The 22,698-nt window shown below is 42.2% G+C and overlaps 1 protein-coding gene and 1 long non-coding RNA gene across 6 annotated transcripts; one reads left to right on the forward strand and one right to left on the reverse strand.

The window, feature by feature from the left end:
• Window positions 1–721: 721 nt before the first annotated feature.
• Window positions 722–21,076, forward strand: ATXN3 (ataxin 3). Of its 5 annotated transcripts, none has more exons than XR_014526206.1 (11): window positions 722–847; window positions 7,002–7,166; window positions 7,454–7,498; window positions 9,420–9,505; window positions 10,016–10,082; window positions 11,675–11,762; window positions 12,055–12,187; window positions 15,203–15,378; window positions 15,660–16,576; window positions 16,691–16,776; window positions 18,537–21,076. XR_014526206.1 is itself a non-coding variant. In XM_083503272.1 (11 exons), exons 1-11 carry the CDS (start codon window positions 824–826, stop codon window positions 18,629–18,631), a joined length of 1,092 nt encoding a protein of 363 aa, XP_083359398.1. In that variant the 5' UTR covers window positions 722–823; the 3' UTR covers window positions 18,632–21,076. The 5 variants fall into 5 exon arrangements, 3 of the variants coding, with proteins under 3 accessions (XP_083359398.1, XP_083359399.1, XP_083359400.1); XR_014526207.1 differs by having other exon boundaries at window positions 7,457–7,498; XM_083503272.1 differs by having other exon boundaries at window positions 15,660–15,786.
• LOC310707311 lies at window positions 10,714–11,176 on the reverse strand. Its single transcript, XR_014526425.1, has 2 exons — window positions 11,062–11,176; window positions 10,714–11,031 (listed from the first exon to the last, which is right to left on the reverse strand). It is a non-coding gene; the product is annotated as an uncharacterized lncRNA (long non-coding RNA).
• Window positions 21,077–22,698: the final 1,622 nt, after the last annotated feature.

Raw genomic sequence — 22,698 nt, forward strand, 5'->3', positions numbered from 1 at the left:
AATAGAGCCCTTATTTTAAGGATAAAATATTCCCTTCTTTTCCAGCCTGTCTACTGAAGGTGTGGGGAACCTGTTGCCTCCTAGGTTTTGCTGTACTACAACTCCCATCACTGGGTTTTTGTTTTTGAAAAGCCGAAAAGGAGCTGTACAGCTGTCAAGGAAGGAGGAAAATAGTGGATAGATATGAAAAGGGCAACAGCTGGTGTGAGTCTAATTAGGGTTAAAAAATAAATTATATAAAGGATAAGACTCAGGAACTCAAGGCTCTCTCCACCCCCAACTCGAGCTCGAACTATTACTCTGCACTATGATCGAAATAAATTTAAAAATTGTCAAGTAGCACCTTAGAGACCAACTAAGTTCGTTCTGGGTATAAGCTTTCGTGTGCATGCACACTTCTACTATGATGACGCTGACCCATCGACTGAGCAAGATCAATTTCCTGAGGGGCACGTCAGGGTTACGTATCTCAAAGCACGGCGTCGAAAGGGAACCTCTCTTCTACACGCTTCTCTCCCACAGCACTTTTCTGTTCCCCCCTCCCCTTTCAATCGGAACCGGAAGTGAAGGCTGCCACGGGTAGCCGCGAGCATTCTCTGCCCCTCGCGTGCCTCTTTGGGGCGATTGTTGCGTTCATAGAGATAGGTGGCGGCGTGGGGGAGAGCGAAGCCCAGCCTATCCGAGGGGAGGGGGGAAGCGGTAGCCACGGCGATTGGCTGCAGCGGGTCACGGGGCGGAGCTTGGATTGGCTGGGCGGAGGTCATGTGGTGTGGAGGCTGCCTCTGGCGGCGGCGGCCGTGGTAGTGGTGGGAGACAAATAAACATGGAGGCCATCTTCCACGAGAGGGTAAGCGGAGCGAGAGTGGCGGCGGCGAGGGGGGGGGGCTGTGGGGGAAGCGGGAGAGGCTTTCCTGAGGGAGCGGCCTGCCTGCGAAGAGGGGAGGCTCGAGGGGGCAGCCGCGTGGCTTCGGCGCTTGCCGTCCGCCTGGCCGCTCCAGGGGTTGCATTGGAAGCCGCCTGGGGAAGCCTCTCCCCCTGGACACAAGTTTATGGACCTTCGGTTGTGTGAGGGGCGAAGGGGGCCCTCGTTTTGGGACGCTTCAGTGGCACTTGGGGGGCAGGTTAAGCAGTTGTTGTTTAGTCGTTTAGTCGCGTCCGACTCTTCGTGACTCCATGGACCAGAGCACGCCAGGCACTCCTCCCGCAGTTTGGTCAAACTCATGCTGGTAGCTTCGAGAACACTGTCCAACCATCTCGTCCTCTGTCGTCCCCTTCTTCTTATGCCCTCAATCTTTCCCAACATCAGGGTCTTTTCCAGGGAGTCTTCTTTTCTCATGAGGTGGCCAAAGTACTGGAGCCTCAGCTTCAGGATCTGTCCTTCCAGTGAGCACTCAGGGCTGATTTCCTTCAGAATGGACATGTTTGATCTTCTTGCAGTCCATGGGACTCTCAAGAGTCTCCTCCAGCACCATAATTCAAAAGCATCAATTCTTCGGCGGTCAGCCTTCTTTATGGTCCAGCTCTCACTTCCATACATCACTACTGGGAAAACCATAGTTTTACTATACGGACCTTTGTTGGCAAGGTGATGTCTCTGCTTTTTAAGATGCTGTCTAGGTTTGTCATTGCTTTTCTCCCAAGAAGCAGGCGTCTTTTAGGGTTCCCTAATCCGCAGACCCTCCAAGGGTCCCTGTTTTCCAGGGACACCCAGTCCCGGATTTACAGAAGCCGTCGCGGTTTCTGATTTGATCCCCGAATGTCCCGGTTTTCCTTAGGGCATCCCTATTTTCATCGGAGAAATGTTGGAGGGTATGGCGGAATGTCCCTATTTTCTTTGAAGAAATTTTGGAGGTATGGAGTTATCCGACCACATGAGCCGTCTGAAGGCAATCTTGTATAGGGAAGTGGGTTTAAAAAAAAGTTTAATTATGTTTTTCTATATGTTGGAAGCTGCCCAGAGTGGCTGGGGCAACCCAGTCAGATGTGTGGGGTATAAATAGTGAAATTGTCATCATGGAATGGGACGTCTCTATTTTCATCGGAAAAATGTTGGAGGGTATGAATCCATCCTAATTGCTTTTATGGTCTCTGCTCATAGTCATAATAATAATAATTTTATTTATACCCCACCCATCTGGCTGGTTTGTCCCAGCCACTCTATATTTCTATACTATCCTTGTGTCCTATCACATGAAAGGTGGGGATGTTTAGAGAGAGAGAGATTTTCAAGATCACCCTTGTATATTGTACCCAACCCTGGTATTTGTTAGAGGATGGGTGATCTCGAAAGTCTGAAAAAAATAACGAAGTAAACTCTTGTCCTCCGCCTTTTTCTACTGACAGGATACTAATGATCATTGGAAATGGCTAATCCCCCATTAAAGCATGTTCATGTAAAATTGTAAGCTGGGTGGCACAGAGGAGTGTTTTTCTTTTAATTCCTTCCTGGTGGGGCAAGTGCGGGGCAACTAACCCTGCTGCTAGTGGCAGGGAGTACAAAATAGGGAAGTGGTGGTTCGGCTTGAAGGACAAGGGTGAGTCACAATCCTAGTTTGAAGGGCGCTGCTTAGTTCAAAACATTGTCTACTCCACTGACATCTGTATAATGTATATTTGCTGTGCCTTAGCTACTTTACTTGTACAGTATTAAATATATTTTTTCCTGTCCTAAACATATGACCAGCTTGCTATTTTGAAAACATGTGATTTTTCAAATACTTTGATAATAGTCTTGCACATGACATGACTTTCTTTGCTTTCGGCACAACTTTTTTCATCTTTCATTTTTTCATGATATCTACTAGTGATAAGGCAAACATGCTTGCCTCCAAGGTTCAGTCACCTTATCAACTTATAAGCAAGTGTGATATATTCTGGTCACTCCTGCATTTCACTTTTGGTATAACATAACTTGATTAGCTTCATGAGTATATTGTATTGCTTGTGTTAATTGACTGGAAATAATTTACCACATTCATATCCTGTCCTTGCTCCAAGGAGCTCATTGTACCATTCATGGGCTAACTAATTTGATCACTTACAACAACCTCATAAGGTAGTTCAGACTGAAATGTTGTGACTTTTTTTCAGGACTGAGACACATTTAAAAGAAATATATTTTTCTAGTCAAACACTAGACACCCCATTAAGTAGAAACTGGACTAGATTCCTCTTGATATTCCTTCCAGGTCTTAAACTTTATTAATATTCTTATAAATTAACTCCCCCTCCAAGGTTTTGGGTACAGTTTAATAGATTATAGCAAACATATGTGGAAGACACTTCTGTACACAATGAGGTTACTCCGTATCCCCTTCTACAGCTGTTGTCTCTTATGCCTTCCAAAAAGCAGCTCCAGAGCATTAGTCCAGCTTGACAGCGTGAGAAGCAAACTTGAGCTCCACTTTAATGATAAACAGTTCTTAAAAAAAGATTCCACTTCTATGAAAAGAAAAAAAGTTTGTATGAAATTTAAATGCAGAGCTCATGTTCTATTTTCTGAAGTAAGAAGACACAGGGATATAGAAGCCTTTTAGCTAAATCAGTTATGATTGCATAAAGGCACAAATATAATTATATGTCTCAAAGATACATCGTCCTACACACATTCTTTCTGACAAAACATTGTGCACACCCTGTTTCCTCAACTTCTAAGCTGGAATGTGACATTGTCGTTGTTGTTTTGCAAAGCAGCCCTATACACAGGCTGAATGAAAATGTTCTGCCATCAACACTTTGCTTGAAGCTGGGAAGTGTTTGCTACTTCATTCTGAACCCAATAGTATGATTGCACAATTGATGCCCGAAGGATTCAGTCAAGTCACCACTGGCTTCCTGTTTGTCCCTTAGTATAGCCCTGAGCCAAGGACTGTTCTCCCATCCCCAGAATTATGCCTTTTATCCACTTTCTCCCATGCAGGCGAATAAATGGGGAAAGAGGCTCTTTAATACCTTCTTCAGCTGTGAACCACAAGATGTTCTCTGTCCTCATTATATAAATCCCTTTGTTTGCCTGTGTAGTAGTTTGTCCATGGTGGCAAGCTGCTTAGAACTCTTAGAGAGCCTCTGTTTATGGTCACACTTGCAGTGCAATCCAATACATGTTTATCGTGAAGTAAGCCCAACCATGGTTAGTCTTGCTTGTTCTCAGGTAGATGTGCATATATGATTGCAGTCTTAGTACGGGAGGTGATGATGATTACAGTAGTACCTCAGTTAAAGAACTTAATTCGTTCCGGAAGTCCGTTCTTAAACCAAAGCCATTCTTAAACCGAGGCGCTCTTTCCCTAATGAGGCCTCCCACCACCAGTGCCCTTCCACGGTTCGGCTTCTGTTCGTAGACTGAGGTAAAGTTGGCTAATAAGAACACTACTTCCAGTTTTGCAGAGTTCATATACCGAATAGTTCGTAAACAGGGCTGTTCTTAAACCGAGGTAAAAAGGTAAAGGACCCCTGACAGTTAAGTACAGTTGCAAACGACTCTGGGGTTGCGGCGCTCATCTTGCTTTACTGGCTGAGGGAGCCGATGTTTGTCCGCAGACAGTTTTTCCAGGTCCTGTGGCCAGCATGACTAAGCTGCTTCTGGCAAAACCAGAGCAGCTCACGGAAACGCTGTTTACCTTCCCACCGGAGCGGTACCTATTTATCTACTTGCACTTTGACATGCTTTTGAACTGCTAGGTTGGCAGGAGCAGGGACTGAGCAACGGGAGCTCACCCCGTCATGGGGATTCGAACCGCTGACCTTCTGATCGGCAAGCCCTAGGCTCAATGGTTTAGACCACAGCGCCACCCGCGTCCCTTAAACCGAGGTACCACTGTATTTCTTTTTTTCAGTTTTCTGTTGTGAGCAACAAAAGTGACTGAAGCGTTTCAAACCCTGGAATATTTGAGTGATTGTGTTAAAGCTTCTGTCGCGTTTCCTGCTGAGGAGGATTGGGTTAGAAAGCAAGCAACTAATTTAACTATATCCCACTATTTAGTCAAAGTAGCTTGCAACAGTTGCAAGCCATTAAAAAGATGCGACAAAAGATGGTGGAAGGATACTTGAGTATAGTCATACCTCGGGTTACAGATGCTTCAGGTTGCGTTTTTTTGGGTTACGGACCACCAAAGCCCAGAAGTACTGGAACAGGTTTTGGCGGGCATGCATGCGCAGAAGCGCCAAATTGCAACCCGTGCATGCGCAGATGCATCGCTGTGGGTTGCAAACGTGCATCCCGCACGGATCATGTTCGCAGCCCGAGCGTCCACTGTATAGCAGTCCCTTCTGGCACCTGATGGTCCACATGCCAGGTTTTTCCCTGCAGAGGCAGGGACAAGAAGAAGCTGCAAATGGATTTGGGCTGGCTGAAAGTATTGCTTGTGGGGATAGAGGTAATGTTGCTGACCCTTCAGTCTTCAGTTGTAAATATGACTCAAAGGATTGCTGACCCAAAGACTTAAATATTTTTCTATCCTGTGACCATTAGCATAATTGGCATTGGGAAGTTCAATCAAGTATGACAACCACATTGAAGAAGGGAGAAAATTCCAATGCCATATATTTATGAATAGATGTCTGCCTGACAATGTTAGTTGCTATTCACATGCCTGCTGACATCAGGCAGTAGCCCTTGATGGAATTGTATCTCAGTCTGCCTATTAGGAGACCAAATTATTAAAAAGACTTTTTTCAATAGCTTTTCCTGTCCATTTTCTCTTCATTTGGAGCAGTGGTAAACTTTATTATTGTTTACCACTGTAACACAACTGTATTAATGTGCATATTTTGACACAGAATCCAATATGTGCAACAATATGCGTGGCCTAGTTTGCTAGCAGCTGAACAGTAAATATGTGGGATTGATTGGCCAAGAGAAGAAAGTCCTAAAGAGGCAATTCAGAAAAGCTCAAGTGATTGGGACTGTGCTTCTGCTGTTGCACAATTTTTGTGACATGTACCTTTGCATGGACTTCAGTTGCTGGATAATGCTTCTATAATAAAAATGGCAGTGACTTAAAAGCTCTTGAAGAAATTGGAAAACAGTCTGTTCAACTTCGTGTCTATAGACCTGTCCATTTCATTGTCAAGAGATGGAGAGCATTTCTCAAAGTGACAAAACACAGAAGTCTTTTAAAAACACAACATTCCAGCTAAAGCAGTTGATGCTGATTATTAATGGAGAATTCTCAATTCCTTAGGTGTAACTTGAGTTAATACCTCTCAGTACCTTCCAACGTAAAGCATAGTTGGTTTAAAATAACCCAAATTAGATCATTCATGAGGTCTGTACTGTACAGGGGGGAAGGCATTCAGGCCCAAACCTCATTTGAATACATGTGTTTACTTTCCTCAGGGCAATTTAAAGGGTCAGTGTGCTTATTGGCAGCCCATATTCATTGATCTTTCTTCAATAAAAAAACCAGTCTCTAATCCTGGAACCAACATTAGCTCTCCTGGCCATTGGAAGGAGTTAGCAAAGCTAGCAGCTAGACTCAAAATCACCAAACATTGGAAGTCTGCATCAGGTGGGGTCCCTCAAGAAATGAATGGTTTAAGAGGATGTGAGGCATGGCCTTGTGTGAGCATCAACCCATCGCAGGGGTTCTAAAAGGGGTCACAAAGCAATACCATTCTGATGTTGTATAGTCTCTGTTCATACACTATATAAATAAAAATAGCACGTTCATAGACCCTTCCGCCCATGACATATGCCTCTGTGTGGTGAGACTACCTTATTGGTATGTGACTCTTACATTCCAAATGTCCCTTCTTAGAATTTATCTTATTATGATGTCTGCAAAATTGTACAGAGCCTTCTGTTAATTTTATTCCCACTGCAATAGCATACTCCACACAACCATGGTCCTTTGTGTCTTTATTATTTATCTTGTTTGAATGTTGTTTTTGAAAGCTCAATAAACACGTCCTTTAAAAAACCCAGCATTTGAACAATGAAACCATGGCAAGACATTGTAATGTTCATTGTGGCGTTCTTTTCTTACATTTCCATTCGTTAGCAAGAAGGCTCCCTGTGTGCCCAGCATTGCTTGAATAACTTACTACAAGGGGAATATTTCAGTCCTGTAGAACTGTCTTCTATTGCACAGCAACTGGATGAAGAAGAGCGAATAAGGATGGCAGAAGGAGGACTTTCTAGTGAAGAGTATCAAACATTTTTACAGGTAACAGCCTTTAAAACTTTTCAGATGACCTGGCATTAATTCACCAGCTTGTTTTATGCAAATTTAATATGCTTAAAATGGGATTGGTCTACCAAATATATTTCCTGGGTACCTATTTTATTTGCCTGGGGTGGTTTGTGGTTTACTAAAAATATGTTTAAGCATGAATAAATTATGAAGAATGGGCATAACTCATTCTCAGCTTCTGCCCCACCCCCCTGAAGCCTTTCTAGTAATATGGATTAATCACCTTCCCCCTTCCCCCTTTTCAATTTGTTTTTGAACAGCAGCCTTCTGGAAACATGGATGACAGTGGCTTCTTCTCTATTCAAGTAAGCACTCTCCTTGTAGTCTCCGTTCTTAAAAAAAGTAAAATGTTTACATTTTAAAAATGCAGTGTGTTTTACTGAGAGTTCAATCTATGTTCACATTTTTGAGCCTGTTTAGGAGTCAGTTCAGATCCCTGTGGCTGCAACCCTACAGATAATTTTGATCTTTATATGCCACTAATTTTTCAGTAACATTTAGGCAGCCCTATACAGTGGTGCCCCGCAAGACGAATGCCTCGCAAACCGAAAAACTGGCTAGACGTAAGGGTTTTGCGGTTTTTGAGCTGCTTCACAAGACAAATTTCCCTATGGGCTTGCTTCGCAAACGAAAACGTCTTGCAAGTTTGTTTCCTTTTTCTTAATACCGTTAATACAGTTGCGACTTGACTTCGAGGAGCAACTCATAGAACGCAGTGTGGTAGCCTTTTATGAGGTTTTTGGTGATTTTTGAAGCTTTTCCAAAACTTTTCCGACACTGTGCTTCGCAAGACGAAAAATTCGCTAGACGAAAAAACTCGCGGAACGAATTAATTTCGTCTTGCGAGGCACCACTGTAGTTTTAATAGACGTTTCCTTTAAATCAGAAGTCTTCTACATACTTGGGGTTTGTGGTTTACATGTATCTTCCAAAGTGGCAAAAGCATTAAAGTGGTGAATGATTCTTTTATTACACAATTGAAATATGCAGTTATACAATTTCATTTTGTTTGGTGACGTGAGATAATTCCATTCAATTTGTGCTCTTGGGAAATAGATCAGCCCATGGGTCCTCTAAGGCTTATATTTAATGGAAACATTTCTTCGTTTTTCTGAATGGTGCAGCAAGAAAGTGATAATTGCAGCTCCATGTTGTGCAAGGCCTGTCTGTAACAATTTTAGTGTTCACACTGATGTTTCCTGAATCAGGCAAGCAAAATGTGAAAGGTGTGATAATACACACGCACATTGAAGAAACACTTTCTTGTTTGCATTGTAAGCTGTTTCATGGGTATCTCAGACTAAAAGATGGACTATATATTTAGTAAGTAACTAGTGCCAAGAAAATATTGTGTAAATATCTAGGGCCAGGAGCTTCAGATCCGTGTACATGACTGTGTGAGAGCTCCACACTTCACACGTATGCTACAGAAAACACCAGTGTTAAAAAGAAGAAGAAGAAATAAATCCTTGAAACTGGCAGACTTACAATTGCAGCTTGCAACTTACAATTCCACTTTGCTTTAAATAGTATTCCTTTTCTTGTACAGGGTGTCTGAGGTGAATTGTCTCTGTGATGTCCCAACTGCCTTTTTCCTAAATAGCTTTAAAAAGTGTGTGCCAAAAACTGTATTTTGAACTGAAAATGTAAAATTAAATGTATTTGACATTCTTCAGAAACATGCAGAAAGTATTTTGGGAAGGTCTCAATAGTAATTCTGGATAGTATACTTCTTGTGCAAATATCCTGACCTGCTTAGAACATGGGTGCTTTTTGTTTTGTATCTTAGAGCATGCTAGGACAAAGTGAAATCTTTTGTAGTTATGGAGCTTGCTGAATTAGGCAAATTGCCTCTCAATAGCTTGCCAACATCCAGTTCAGGCATTCGGCATAATTGAAGTGCAAAACAAAACAAAGTGACAATTGTATAGTTGTTTATAACACCAGTTCAGGAGTGTTATGCCTTTTGAGAATTTCCTCGTCAAATTGTGTATTCGTTATTCACCCTTAAATGTGTTATATATGTGGTCTGCTGAATGTAGATTCATGAAGGTTGACTTTTGAATTTGCTCACCCCAGTGGTTTCCTTTTAATAAAACTTAAATTTTTTTCCAGTCCCAGCTTTGTGAAAACAATATATTTGTTTTTATAGTAGCTAAAATGGTTGCATTGCTTAAATTTTATAACTGACTGGTTTGTCTCATGAAAAGTGCTGTTTTTTGACAGGTTATAAGCAATGCCTTGAAAGTTTGGGGTTTAGAACTAATCCTCTTCAACAGCCCAGAGTATCAGAGGCTCGGGATCGACCCTATGTAAGAATTTCTTTTTAGCTCCCTGCTTCCATTATACAAAAAAAAAAAAATTGCAAGAAAAAGAAACCCTATCATTTTCCTCAGAGTTCCTTTTGAAAATTAGTATATCAAGTTCTGGTTTTATCCCCTCAGCATTTTCTTTTTCATATTATTGAGGCCTTACATGTCCATTTGTCCTCTGAGCCTTCATGACATCTCAGTATCTGTGGCATCACAGAATGCTGACTTTGAATGGTACGTGGCATCATATCTGCTTTATGACATCATGGTGTGTGTCTATTAATATATATGCTTTATATATACAAAAATATCATCAAAAGAGTGCTATCCGAGTACTCTGAACCATCAAAATATTTAAATGATCAAATATCTGATTGAAATTGTAGCTGAATTTAATAAAATGCTTAAAATGATAACAAAATGACACCAATGATAGCAAAAAAAAACCCCAACCCTTTAAAATACGAGCTCTATTAATTCTTTGTATACGTTGTGTTTTTCTTCTTTTAGAAATGAAAGATCTTTTATTTGTAACTATAAGGAACACTGGTTTACAGTTCGAAAATTAGGAAAACAGGTGACATTCTATTTTTTTTCTTGTTTAAAAATTAACGTCAAGCTTGGGTGTCAGAAGAATGTTGCTCTTAGGGCCAAGTATTATAATTGCGTATTTGACAGCCTAAGACTGTAGTTGAATAACATTCACAGCTGTTTAGTTGCATCACAGAACAACCATGTAGTTTGGCATAAATGTGCATAATATGAAGGGCAGCATCCCAACAACATTCCAGCCTTTGGGCCACAGTTCTTCCTTTCAAATCATTTGCATGACGGCATCTACCAATACCGGGAGGAGTGGGGAGATGATTGTATTGTTGATTTCTTTAAGAAAGCGACAATGGGGGAGAACTTCAGTGTTTGACAGCGGCTGCACAGCATGCAAAGAACTAAATGAAATGAGATAGAGTTTAAAAATAAATAAATTAAGCAACCCACTTTTTTATCCTGTGAGGAGACGGGGCTAGTATTTGCCACTTAAAAATAAGAGAGAATAAAAATAAGATAATCTGGCATGTTGAAGAGCTGTTGCTCATCCTCCACGTCACAAGTTATATAAAATAAGATGCTTCAAATACTTGTGGCAGCTACATTCCATGAGGCAGTTACAGTCATAATTTGTTCTCTGTGGTGAGAACATCAATGGGGGGGGGGTGTTTACAAATTGTTATACCTTGAGTGTTCATGAACACAGGTCTTTCTCAGCAGAAGCATGAGATATTTGGACTGCCTTCAATAAATGAACAAAGACTGCACGTTTAGTTGGGCATTTATGTAAAACTGTATCCTGCTTTTCATAAAATGGTTTCCCATCAGTTAAAAATTTGATGGCAGGTGCTGTACACCAACAAATGTTAGATACAGGCCCTGTCTTCAGTCTGTCAGACAAAAAAAGGCAAGATGAACAAATGAGGGGAGCAATCAGTTCAATAGTGCCAGTACACAGTGTTGGGGTTGCCAAAAATGAACTCCTGCAACACTTTAAGTCACCTATTAACATCTCCTACTCTAGTTGGTAGGCGCCTGTTGTTCTGCTCGTTTCTTCTGAGATCTAGGTGAACAGCCAAATCATCCTACATAGAATCATAGAATTGCAGGGTTGGAAGACACCCCAAAGGGAATCTCAGCTAAAGCATCCTTGACAAGATCGCATGAGCGTTTTGGCTGACGTAATCAAAACTCGAGAATGTATGGTGAACTGTGCCCAAACTAGGAGATGGGGCATTTTAAAGAATGAGGCATGACAGTTTCCGGAACATAAAGAGTATTGGAGATGTAAAAATGCACCCTATATCAGTTCAGTCAAAGGATGTTCTAGGTTGAACGTTTAGTTGTGGCAATGAAATTTAATGTTAAATTAATTGCTAATAAGTTATACCTTGGAAGTACACAAATCCCACAAATCTTTATTAGGCTATAGTGGCAACCCTACTGAAATTTCAGATGAAGCAGGCAATAAAAGTACTCAGTTCATTCACTCGTGTTTGAAAATTATGTGTACTCATAGCAATTACATATAGAGCAGGCAGGTGTTTGCCATGTACAAAAATAAATGGACTAAATCACATATTAACTACTTTTATTTGAAATCTTTTTTTTCTAAAATTACAGTGGTTCAACTTGAATTCTCTCTTGACGGGTCCAGAACTAATATCTGATACTTATCTTGCACTTTTCCTGGCCCAGTTACAACAGGAAGGTAATGGTAACTTTGAAATATTGAGCCCTGTTATTTGAAAGCAAGAGTAAAATTCAAAGGCCAACCAATGATGTTCATGCAAGAAGTCTGTCTTCCTCAATTTTATGAATAAAACAATGACATCCACTAAGTGTACTAGTTATAATGAAGGGAAGACAGAATGCAAAATACTGGCAAATGACAGTTTTATTCTCTTCCCTATTCCCCCTGCTCTCCCCCCCCCCCCCTTGTAATGTTTCTTAATAAGTTTTGGTCTCTCATATTTTGGCTACTTGCTTTTACTTTCTTCAAGGCTATTCAATATTTGTGGTAAAGGGTGACCTTCCAGATTGTGAGGCTGACCAGTTACTGCAAATGGTTCGGGTGCAGCAGATGCAGCGGCCAAAATTGATTGGGGAAGAGACACTGCAATCAAGAGATCAGAGGTAAGGTAAATAAAAACTTGTATTTTCATCAGTGTTGAGCGTTGGCTGTGAGTAATATTGAACTCTGAAAGTAGGCAAGGAAATACAGTAAGAGATAACAACTACCCTTTTGTAGCAGGAGCGAGAGTAATTCGAAACATCTTTCTCTCTGCCTGCTTTTATCTGCAAAACTTTTGTGTAGGCTAGAGATGAACTCCTAGCTTCCTTGTCCCTGAGTGTTCCCTTGCCACTTCTTCCAACCTCGTGGCTGTTGTCCTCCACACAATACTAAGTAGGACATATATTTCCCTATGCCACCTTATCAGTGGGAAGGTTGTATAAGAACAATAAAAGGTACAGGCAGCCCCCATTGACGTGTGTTCAATATGTGTCTGACCATGTATGGCACCAAACCCGGAAGTAACCCAGAAACGTAATAAAAGACGCCCCTAAGAAGGCGGAATGGGGGTAGAGTAGGTAGTGGGGGCAGAACGGGGTGTTTGCAGGCTTTTTCAATTACACCCAATTTCATGGAAGTGTGCTGAACACAACCCCATGCAAATCAGGGGTTGCCTATATATCAAATTTGGAATTACAGTGGTACCTCGCAAGACGAATGCCTCGCAAGACGGAAAACCCGCAAGACGAAAGGGTTTTCCATTTTTGAGTTGCTTCGCAAGACGATATTCCCTATGGGCTTCCTTCGCAAGATGGAAACGTCTTGCAAGTTTGTTTCCTTTTTCTTAAAACCGTTAATACAGTTGCGACTTGACTTCGAGGAGCAACTCATAGCACGCGGTGTGCATCTCCGTAGGGGCAAGAATGCGTTAAGGCGGGTTCTGAGGGAGAGGGAGCTTTGTTTCGGCGAAAAACAGCAAGGCGCGCACACTTCCCTCCCCACAACTCCCAGTTAGGGAGGCCAGGCTCCGGGGCTCTTCGGACGGGGCTCGCTCCTTCTCCCCCCCCACCGCCCCGGCGGTGACAAGAGCGCCTGCCCGGGCCCTCCGGCGCTCGCCCTGTGAGGGGCGCCCCCTACCTGCATCTCCGCGCTTTCCAACCCCGTGATGTCGACGGCTGCGGCAAGTTTGCCTCTCGGTGTGTGTGCGCGCGAGTGTGTGTTCTCGCCCCGCTCGAGTTAGTCCCGGCGCAGCGCAGGCAGCAGGTGAGTCCCCCTTTGGCAGCGCGGAAGGCGCCGGGCCAGGCAAGGTCAGCTCGGGAGCCACCAACGGGCTGGATGCACCCCTCTCCGCTCGCACGCTTCTGGCTGGCTGGCCGGCTGCAGCAGCAACAGGGGCAATAGGCATCTACCGTCGCCGACGCTCCCTCCCTCCATCCTGCCCGCGGCGGGCGGCTGGCTGGCTGGCGCTCTCGCTTTCTTTCGGGCTGCTGCTGCAGAAGGGATTTTGAACCAGACAACTTTTAGGCCGGTAGGAGTTTTGACTACCGCGGCGACAGCAGCAGCAAGACGGCGCCGACTGTAGTGCAAAGGGTCGGAGCAAGGCGAGCCGAACCGATCCCGGGGGCTCAGGCAGCAACCTCCGCCTCGCCTCCCCCACGTCCCACGCCCGCCTCTCCCTCCCTCCCAAGCACCCCCCTTTTTTGAGGTTTTTGAAGACTTTGGTGATTTTTGAAGCTTTTCCGACACCGTGCTTCGCAAGACGAAAAAAATCGCAAGACAAAAAAACTCGCGGAACAAATTAATTTCAAATTGCGAGGCACCACTGTACAAGTTTTACATTATGTCTGTATAGTGCAGTGTTTCCCAAACGTTTTTGGGCAACGGCACACCTGTTTACCGGGAAAAAATCTCGTGGCACACCACCATTAAAGCCCCGCCCCGTGACGTCAGCGCGCAGCGTCACGCCGGGAGGGACGCACAAAAGTGAAAGTTTTTTCCCTTCCCCTTGCCGGGGTGGGAGGAGGCAGCAGAGCGAGGGACTGAGGGACGGCGGCAGCTGAGGCGGCGGCGGCTGTTGTGGTGGTGGCGGCGATAGCGGGCGGAGGAGGAGCCGTCGCCGGGAGTTGCTGCTGCTGCTGTTGCTGCTGCTGCCCGGACATGCCGGCCTCCTCCTCCTCCGCTGTCTCGCGCTCCTCCCTTTTGCGCGCGCTGCCCTGCCGCTCGGCACCAGCACCGCGGAGCCGCCCCCGGCTCGACGCGGATCCTCGCCGCCGCCGCCTCTCGCCGCCCGACTCGCCCGCCTCCCTCCCACGGCACACCAGCCGGTGTCTCACGGCACACTAGTGTGCCGCGGAACACCGGTTGGGAAACACTGGTATAGTGCACTGCTTGGGGGTGGGGGAAACTTCATTTGTATAGAAACTCTAAAGAGCATGCTTCCCATAGCTATCCATTTGAATGAAAATCTACCAAGGATTCCAAGCAGAGAGGGCTGTTCCAAAGAGCCCACCCGTGATGATATTCACCATCTTTCCTCCTGCCACACCTCTGTTGAAAGGCATCCTCAATTATTAGATTCATACTAACCATATTCCATATCTTAAGCCAGCAAAGCATTTTGAGCTTTGCTTACCTGTTTAGCAGGTTTCCAGAATGGCAAAACAACACTTGTCTTTGACTACATAAATGCCATCAGTTGTGACTCATAAAGAAATGAATGCTCTCACTATGATGGAGAAAACCTAACTCAGTTAACCAAAGTGTAGTGCAGTTTAATAGGTGTGTGGCAACACTGCCTAACTTGGTGGAGGGAGTGCCTGCCTCTTCCAGAATTATTGACGTGAAGAAAACCCCCATTCCCTGTTATCCTCTATTGTTACGTTCCGAGCTAGAGCTGGGAATGCAGCTTGAGAATTATTTTGATACTTAGCATGCTTTTGTTCAAAGTAGCTCCATCAGATTCTTCATGTTGTTTTCTACTCTTTCTACTGTTTTATGTGCTATGGGGGGGGATCGATAAGTTTAAATCTTTTTATAAAAAATATCTTAAATGTTTTTCCCACTGCTTTGAAAATGTGGTAGAACTTGAAATCATTGGCGTTAGAGTAAAGCCATTTTAAACTTTGTAATCCTTGCAGGGTACAAAAAACAGACCTCGAACCAGCTGTAGATGTTAATCCTCCCTTCGATGGTACAGGCATGTTAGATGAAGATGAAGAGAATTTCCAAAAAGCACTTGCTCTCAGCAGACAGGAAATAGATATGGAGGATGAAGAAGCAGATCTCCGTAGGGCCATTCAACTTAGTATGCAAGGTAAAATGCATACTTTGCCGCCCCTGAAATGCCCCCTCCCTGTAGACCCAGCTGTCACCATCCTTTTTAAAATAATTTAATCAACAGGCAAGACTTATTCTCTGAAGACTTTCAGTGGGTGATTGGTGGTGGTTTTTATTTTTTTATACTGCTAATTTTTTAGGAGGAATTTGGATTATAAACCACTGAAAAACTGTAAATAGAAGAGTAGAAAATTAAAATCATTTTAAATTTAATCTGCTCTATCCCAATAATGGTGTATGTACATGTTTTAATTTTAGGAGGCGGCCTTAGAAGTGGTTTCCCAGATTCTTGCACACAAAACGTCCCACATTCATCTGCAACAAGCCACTCTGAATCCCTTACATCAGAAGAGCTGCGGCGGAGAAGACAGGCCTATTTTGAAAAGTAATGTAGACACTGCAAAGTGGGATTTGTTCGTAGCAGTCCCAGAAGTATTTCATTACTTGGCCATTGCATTAAGTAATACCAGTGTTTTACTGGTATCTGTAACTCCCTCTCCTGGGCCTCATCACATTTGATTGATTTATGATCAGTTAATTTATTCAATACTATTTTCACATCAGTGGTTGTCTAGTAAATGCTTTCTCAATTCTGTAGATGTCTCGATTACTTTGTAAAAACATTCGGGTGGGTAGCTGTGTTTGTTTGCTGCAGCAAAAATGACAGTGTGTTGCTTTTGATTCATTTTATTCTTGGTTGTGGCACAGGATTGGGCTAGGTTTTTCCATCCAGCCTAATAAATATTTTAGAATTGGGTAGATAATTCTTTTAAAAATGTATATAATTGACTATCAAAAAAAAGCACTGCTACAGCTCATCACTCTTGTTAGGTCAGTACTTTACAATCTTAACACAAATACTGTTCCATTACTGAAAAGGAAAATGAAGCAAACTAAGGGCTTGCATCTGATGTCACACAAGCTGAATTCTGTTCCAAAAGGTCCCCCAAAGCCCTGGGGCAGATTTGGAGGGGGGGGGGAAGCAGGGGGAGGATGGGAAGAAGATGTCCTGTTGCACAAGCAGAGGTCTGCGAATGGGAAATCTGTTCCACTCAGGCAACAGCAGCATTGAATGAAACTCTAAAAGCCAAGATGGGAAGGCAATGAACAACGCGGGTAGCAGGCCTTTATAACATTGCCAAGAGCAGATCTTGCTGTGAGTGTTATTTAAACTGGTATGTATGTGAATAAATATTTACCCTTACTTTACAACATCACTGAACTTGTTTAGTCAAAATTAGAACTGCATATTTAGATTCCACTTTTAAAACTATTATTGACTGTTCTAGACAGCAGCAGTTGCATCAGCAAGTTCAGAACCCAGGTTTCCATGATGCACCAGTTACAAATTCAAATACACTGGTCACTGATCCAGGTATTACTTTCCTTCTATCATATTACCATATATGTGTTACCTTACTGTTCTGCCTACTGTTTTCTACATGATGTTTTCAGATGTCAAGGAAAAAACAATTGTCTGACTTTTAGAAGACATCTGAAGGCAGCCCTATTTTGGGAAGTTTTTAATGTTTGATGTTTTATCGTGTTTTTACTATTCTGCTGGGAGACGCCCAGAGTGGCCAGATGGGTGGGGAATAATAATAATAATAATAATAATAATAATAATAATAATAATAATAATAATAATAGTAGTAGTAGTAGTAGTAGTCCTTTCTTTCTAACTTGATGGGTCTTAATTTCAGTCTTGACTTGGGAAGATTTGGTATGGCTATCTGTATAGTTTAGCAAGTGAATGAATGATATGGTGCATGTTTGTGTATTTTCTACTAACTGCCTAGCCTCGTGTTTCAGTCAATCAAGAGGCAATCTAGAGCAATGACTAACTCATCATTAGCCATGACTGCAGGTGCACCTATAAAGAATACAAAAAGCAGAAACTAGTTGTTAGAAGTGCCAACCATGAATATTTGCTGTAGTTCAACACATTTCAGAATTGAAGTTCTTCAGGAACAATCTAGAGAGAATCAAAACTGTAAAAGACAACTATTGATGTGTAAACAAAATACTATTCAAACTGTTTGAAATCTTAGAGATATATACTGTTGTACCACGGATGTCGAAGGGAATCCGTCCCGGGAGTCCGTTCAACTTCCAAAACGTTCGGAAACCAAGGCACGGCTTCCGATTCGGAACCCGCATAACCCGCCTTCACAAACTGGAACACTCACTTCCGAGTTTGCGGCGTTCTGGAGCCAAAAGTTTTGACTCGCAAGGTGTTCGACTTCCAAGGTATGACTGTAGTTACCCAAAGAAGGCATCATTTAAGACCAGTGCAACAAAGAAAACAATACAAATTGTTAGAACTACATTAACAAGCTCTTCAGTTCTGACATGCATTGATTACTAGTTGGCACTTTGGATAACTAGTTTCTCCTCTTACTTTTTTTTTGGGGGGGGGCGGGTTTGCAGCCATAAAACATAATGGGGTTGCTTACAGTATACTATCGCCAGTGAGGGCCCAGAGTACCCCAGTCATACATGCTGTTTGATCTCCAGAGCAAGCAAGTCTGATTTCTTTCTTCATGCCACATTACAGGGAAGAAACTGATATGGAGCACTATTTTGAAAGGCTCCTTTCTTGGAATTCTCCATGTTGTATTTGTTGGATCAAGACAAGTGCAAGTCGTTATTGATCTGCTTGTTACATGCTCTAGTAACCAGGATAACCCTTCCACCCCCACCCTCTAGCAGATGGGTGCATGCTGAAAAATAAAGAAACCTCAACTGCTATTAAGATCTGAGCATTTTATCAGGGGAAAGGTACAATGAAGTCAGTAAAATCTAAAAAGAGAAATGACATATACATTTCCCCTTTTTATAGCTGTACAGTGGTACCTTGGGTTAAGTACTTAATTCGTTCCGGAGGTCCGTTCTTAACCTGAAATAGTTCTTAACCTGAAGCACCACTTTAGCTAATGGGGCCTCCCACTGCTGCTGCTGTTGCGCTGCCGGAGCACGACTTCTGTTCTCATCCTGAAGCAAAGTTCTTAACCTGAGGTACTATTTCTGGGTTAGCAGAGTCTGTAACCTGAAGTGTATATAACCTGAAGCGTATGTAACCCAAGGTACCACTGTATTTTAGAACCTAATGCATTTTATCTTCTATTTTGCCAGGAGGTGATATGAGTGAAGAGGATATGCTTCAGGCAGCTATGAATATGTCCTTGGAAACTGTTAGAAACAGCTTGAATGCAGAAGAAAAGAAATGACAAAAATTCCTAGTTTTATTTTATCGAAACACTAAATCCTGTATTAATCCTATGCGGGTGGTATAAAGGTAGGGTTCATTTCACTGATGTACCAAAGCAGGATATAGCCCTAAAACCTATGGGGCTGAGGATCAGAATTAAAAAGCAATTGCATATAATAAAAATAAAGTCTTCTCACCTCAAGGTTTTAGTTCCCCATGCCACTAGTTCTAATCAAGATTGTAGATTTGCTGCACGTGAGCAAAAGGATTATCAGTTTGTTCTAAAATCTCAACTCACCTTCCTGATCCATAGATGTTCAGGGTAAGTTAGTGATTCCTTCAAATAGTTGTATGGGGTAGGAGCCCTGTTCAGTTGTGATGGCGTATTCATGCGGGTTTCTGCACAGCAAAATCAACTGTACCCAGTTACACAGAGGTCCAGTCCTGAGGCTTTTCTGTTGGGATGCTAGCCAGCATTGGGTGACACCTGCAGCTTCATCGGCTCACGTACATGCCTTAAGGCACTCCAAACACCTCTGTATTTTTTATATTTTAAGCCTATATAAATATAATTTGCCTTTCACTTCTGAAAGATATTTCTGTTACACAGTTTTTTAAAAAAGGAAAGTTGGCTTGTATTCTCAGTCCTTCTTACGCAAACCATTTTAATAGACGAAATTAGATAAAGTTATTTTACCTGTATAAGAAAAGATGCAAAAAAAGGTCTGGTTCCAGAACTGAATTTTGATTGTTTTAAGGATTGCAAGAGATACAAACTAACAAGCCCATCTAGCATCTTTTTCAACTGTAAATATTTTTCCTTTTTTTGGAGGAGGAAAGGGAACGTTTTCATTTGTTATACTCTTTCTGCTAAATTTTGGGCAGTTCTGCCCTCAATGCACTGTTTTAGCACTCTGATTCCCTGAACATTGGTTGAATAGCTGAAGTAACAAGTTGTGGAGCATATTTCAGAACCGGTTACTTTAATTCCTATTCTGTTGCATGGGAATTCTTTTCTGATCCTTCGTTTTATCCTTTCTCCCCGTTCCTGTGTTTCTATACAAGTGTTAGACTGGATAAGCAAAAGAAACTGCCTTACATTGAGTTAAACCATTGGTCTATTTAGTCCAGTACCGTCCCCTCTGACTGGCAGTGGGTTCTTCAAGGTCTCAAGCAGAGGTCTTTTCCATCCCTGCTACCTGAGTTTCTTTTAACTGGAGAAACCTGGGGTTAAACCTGGGACTTTCTGCATGCAATGCATGTACTCTGCCACTAAGCTAAGGCCTTCCCAGAATTCCAGGCTTCTTTTTTTAGGAGTAAAGAAGATGAGGAAACATTTTAATGCCATGACTTCAGTGCCACCTGTACACCTGCTTTCTGAAATGAACCCTGCATGGTTACCTATGTGTTAAGAATGGATATTCATAAATGAATGTGTGTGGGTGTGTGTTCTATCAGATGTTAATGAATGTCCTCTACCTGTAAGATTTTTGCCGCTTTTCATGAATGGCCTTTGTTCATGCACCTTACAGTTTTTTTTCTATCGTCGTGTCTGTTACTGAGGAAAATGGGGGAGCAAACTTAGAGTTATTTTTTTTATTCTGTTAGTTGAGGTATACAAGAGTACTACGGGAGGATGACCACATTTGGCATTCTGTATTACAAAAAAACTGTTTTAACATTTTTATTTTTATTTTGTAAATGGTGCTTTAAGCATATATTATGTTTACATATGTATCTTATGGCTATGGTCTTGGGATGTTTACAGTGTTCAGACTGTATACTCTGCTTAAACCATAGGCATTTGCCAGGTATACCAAGAAAAATATTGCAAAACCTATTGTTAATTTCTTTTGATAATGTTTTCAAAATTAATTATATTATTGCACCATCTTGAAGTGTCATCCTTAGCTACTGAATGATAGATAACTGTATGCAAATATATGGTACGACAAAGGAATACATTACAAAGAAGAACACTTGGATTTTGATAATGTTTGTTTACAACACTGAGCTTTAGATGCTTGGCTAGTTACAGAAGCTGAATCCCATTTATCTTACTTGCATGCTTCATGTTTTGTTGATCTCTCTAAAAACCATTGTATAAGTATGGATAATGGGATTTGGCCCTGAGGGTAAGCATTGCTTTTAAGAATGCATCTAGCTTTACCATTTCCATAAAATTAAGGCAACACTGTTTTGTGCTACACAATTTACTTGATTTATTAACAGGAGGAAATTAGCTTGCCAAACTTAATGCACCATCATTGTTTTTAAAACTTCTGCACCATTAGTTACATAAAGCTGTCTGCGTTGATTTTTTGTTTTTGCTTTTAAGGTATTACTTGAAAACAAATATGCGAATGGATTCATATAAAACATGAAATCATACCAGTCTGTAAAAATGATGGTTTTTTTTCCTTTGTACTTTTCCAATAAATCGTGTTCTTTTGAACAAGTTGAATCTGGTGGAATTTAGGGCCACTTTTTTTCAAGATACTTTTACTTGAGTGCATATATCCCGAGAACAAAATATACATGGACCGCATCAACTATGGAAGGTGTGCTGAGGTTTCTAAATCTACCTTTCCATTTAGAATACACCAAAGATGGAGGTCTGTTGTTGCATAATTTATAGAGTACAGCTGTGGTTCAAACTTACACACACCTTACAAAATGGATGCTGTACATGTATTTGTGTAGCCTTTAGCTATTTTGAAACACAAGACTTCTTTATATGGAAACAAGACTTCCAAAGACTAGTTTTAAAATGCTTTTGAAAGGCATGGTAGCAGCCCCTGACCTTGATATGCTGCTCCTAAGGGTTAAGTTAATGGAAAGCCTTCAGCCTTGTTCATCTTTAGTTTAAAAATCTTACATGAACTCTCTCCATGAGTTTGGACTGCAGTTTATGAACAAAACCTGTTGTCCAGTAATGTCAGAACTACCTAAAGCTTGGAAAACATTGAATGTATCTTCTGTTCATTTCATAGCCTAATTTCCATATTAGGGGAATGTAGAATCCAGTTCTGGCAGGAAGGTAAACAGATTTCTTTCAAAGCTTCTAATGTTAAGCTGATATGTATTGGATACTTGTCTTCACATTCTAGCCAGGTTCTGCGTTAACTTTACTAGGCTTTTTGATTCAGCCATCTTTTCTCTTAATCCTGCTGAGCACCACCAGCACATTCCCACCAGCACATTCATTATCTTCAAAACCAGAATTAAGTCAGCAGAGTGTGTGTTGGGGTGTGCATATGCAACATTTGTAACTAAATAAGTTGATAATGTGTGCAGCGCTCCTCAACAACCCTGTTGAAGACAGTGCTATTTTGAGAGACGGAGTAGGTGGCACTGTGGTCTAAAGCACAGAGCCTCTTGGGCTTGCCGATCAGATCAGAAGGTCCGCAGTTTGAATCCTCGCGACAGTGGTGAGCTGCTGTCGCTCTGTCTCAGCTTCTGCCAACCTAGTACAGTGGTACCTCAGGTTAAGAACTTAATTCATTCTGGAGGTCTGTTCTTAACCTGAAACTCCCGCTGCATGATTTCTGATCCCATCCTGAAGCAAATTTCTTAAGCCAAGATACTATTTCCGGGTTACCAGAGTCTGTAACCTGAAGCGTCTGCAACCCGAGGTACCACTATAGTTTGAAAGCACACCAGTGCAAGCAGATAAATAGGTACCGCTGCGGTGGGAAGGTAAACAGCGTTTCTGTGCGCTATGACTTCCGTCACGGTGTTCTGTTGCGCCAGAAGTGGTTTAGTCATGCTGGCTACCTGACCCGGAAAGCTGTCTGTGAACAAACGCCGGCTCCCTTGGCCTGAAGCAAGATGAGCGCCACACACCAAAGTCTCCTTTCACTGGACTTATCCATCCAGGGGTCCTTTCCCTTTATCTCCTTTGAGATGATGCAGCTGATGGCCCTGTTTCGAAAAATACTAAATATTGGATGCTGAGCCCACGACTGGGAAAGAAATCTTGCATTAACATTGTCTGAATAAGATTAGGGCACAGAATGTTGGAGTGAAATAAACTTCATTTAACTGTGAATCAGCACACCTTTCGGAGTAAACGTGCCCCGGATC

This window comes from Podarcis liolepis (assembly GCF_965112155.1).
Source record: "Podarcis liolepis genome assembly, chromosome: 1".
NCBI classification, from domain to species: domain Eukaryota; kingdom Metazoa; phylum Chordata; class Lepidosauria; order Squamata; family Lacertidae; genus Podarcis; species Podarcis liolepis.

What these genes read in the sequence shown, in the direction of transcription:
- ATXN3 (XM_083503272.1), top strand. Translation starts at nt 824, where the DNA reads ATGGAGGCCATCTTCCACGAGAGG. An exon ending in GGCCCAGTTACAACAGGAAG is followed by an intron (nt 11,763 to 12,054) that starts GTAATGGTAACT and finishes ACTTTCTTCAAG; the next exon opens with GCTATTCAATATTTGTGGTA. An exon ending in CTGCAATCAAGAGATCAGAG is followed by an intron (nt 12,188 to 15,202) that starts GTAAGGTAAATA and finishes TAATCCTTGCAG; the next exon opens with GGTACAAAAAACAGACCTCG.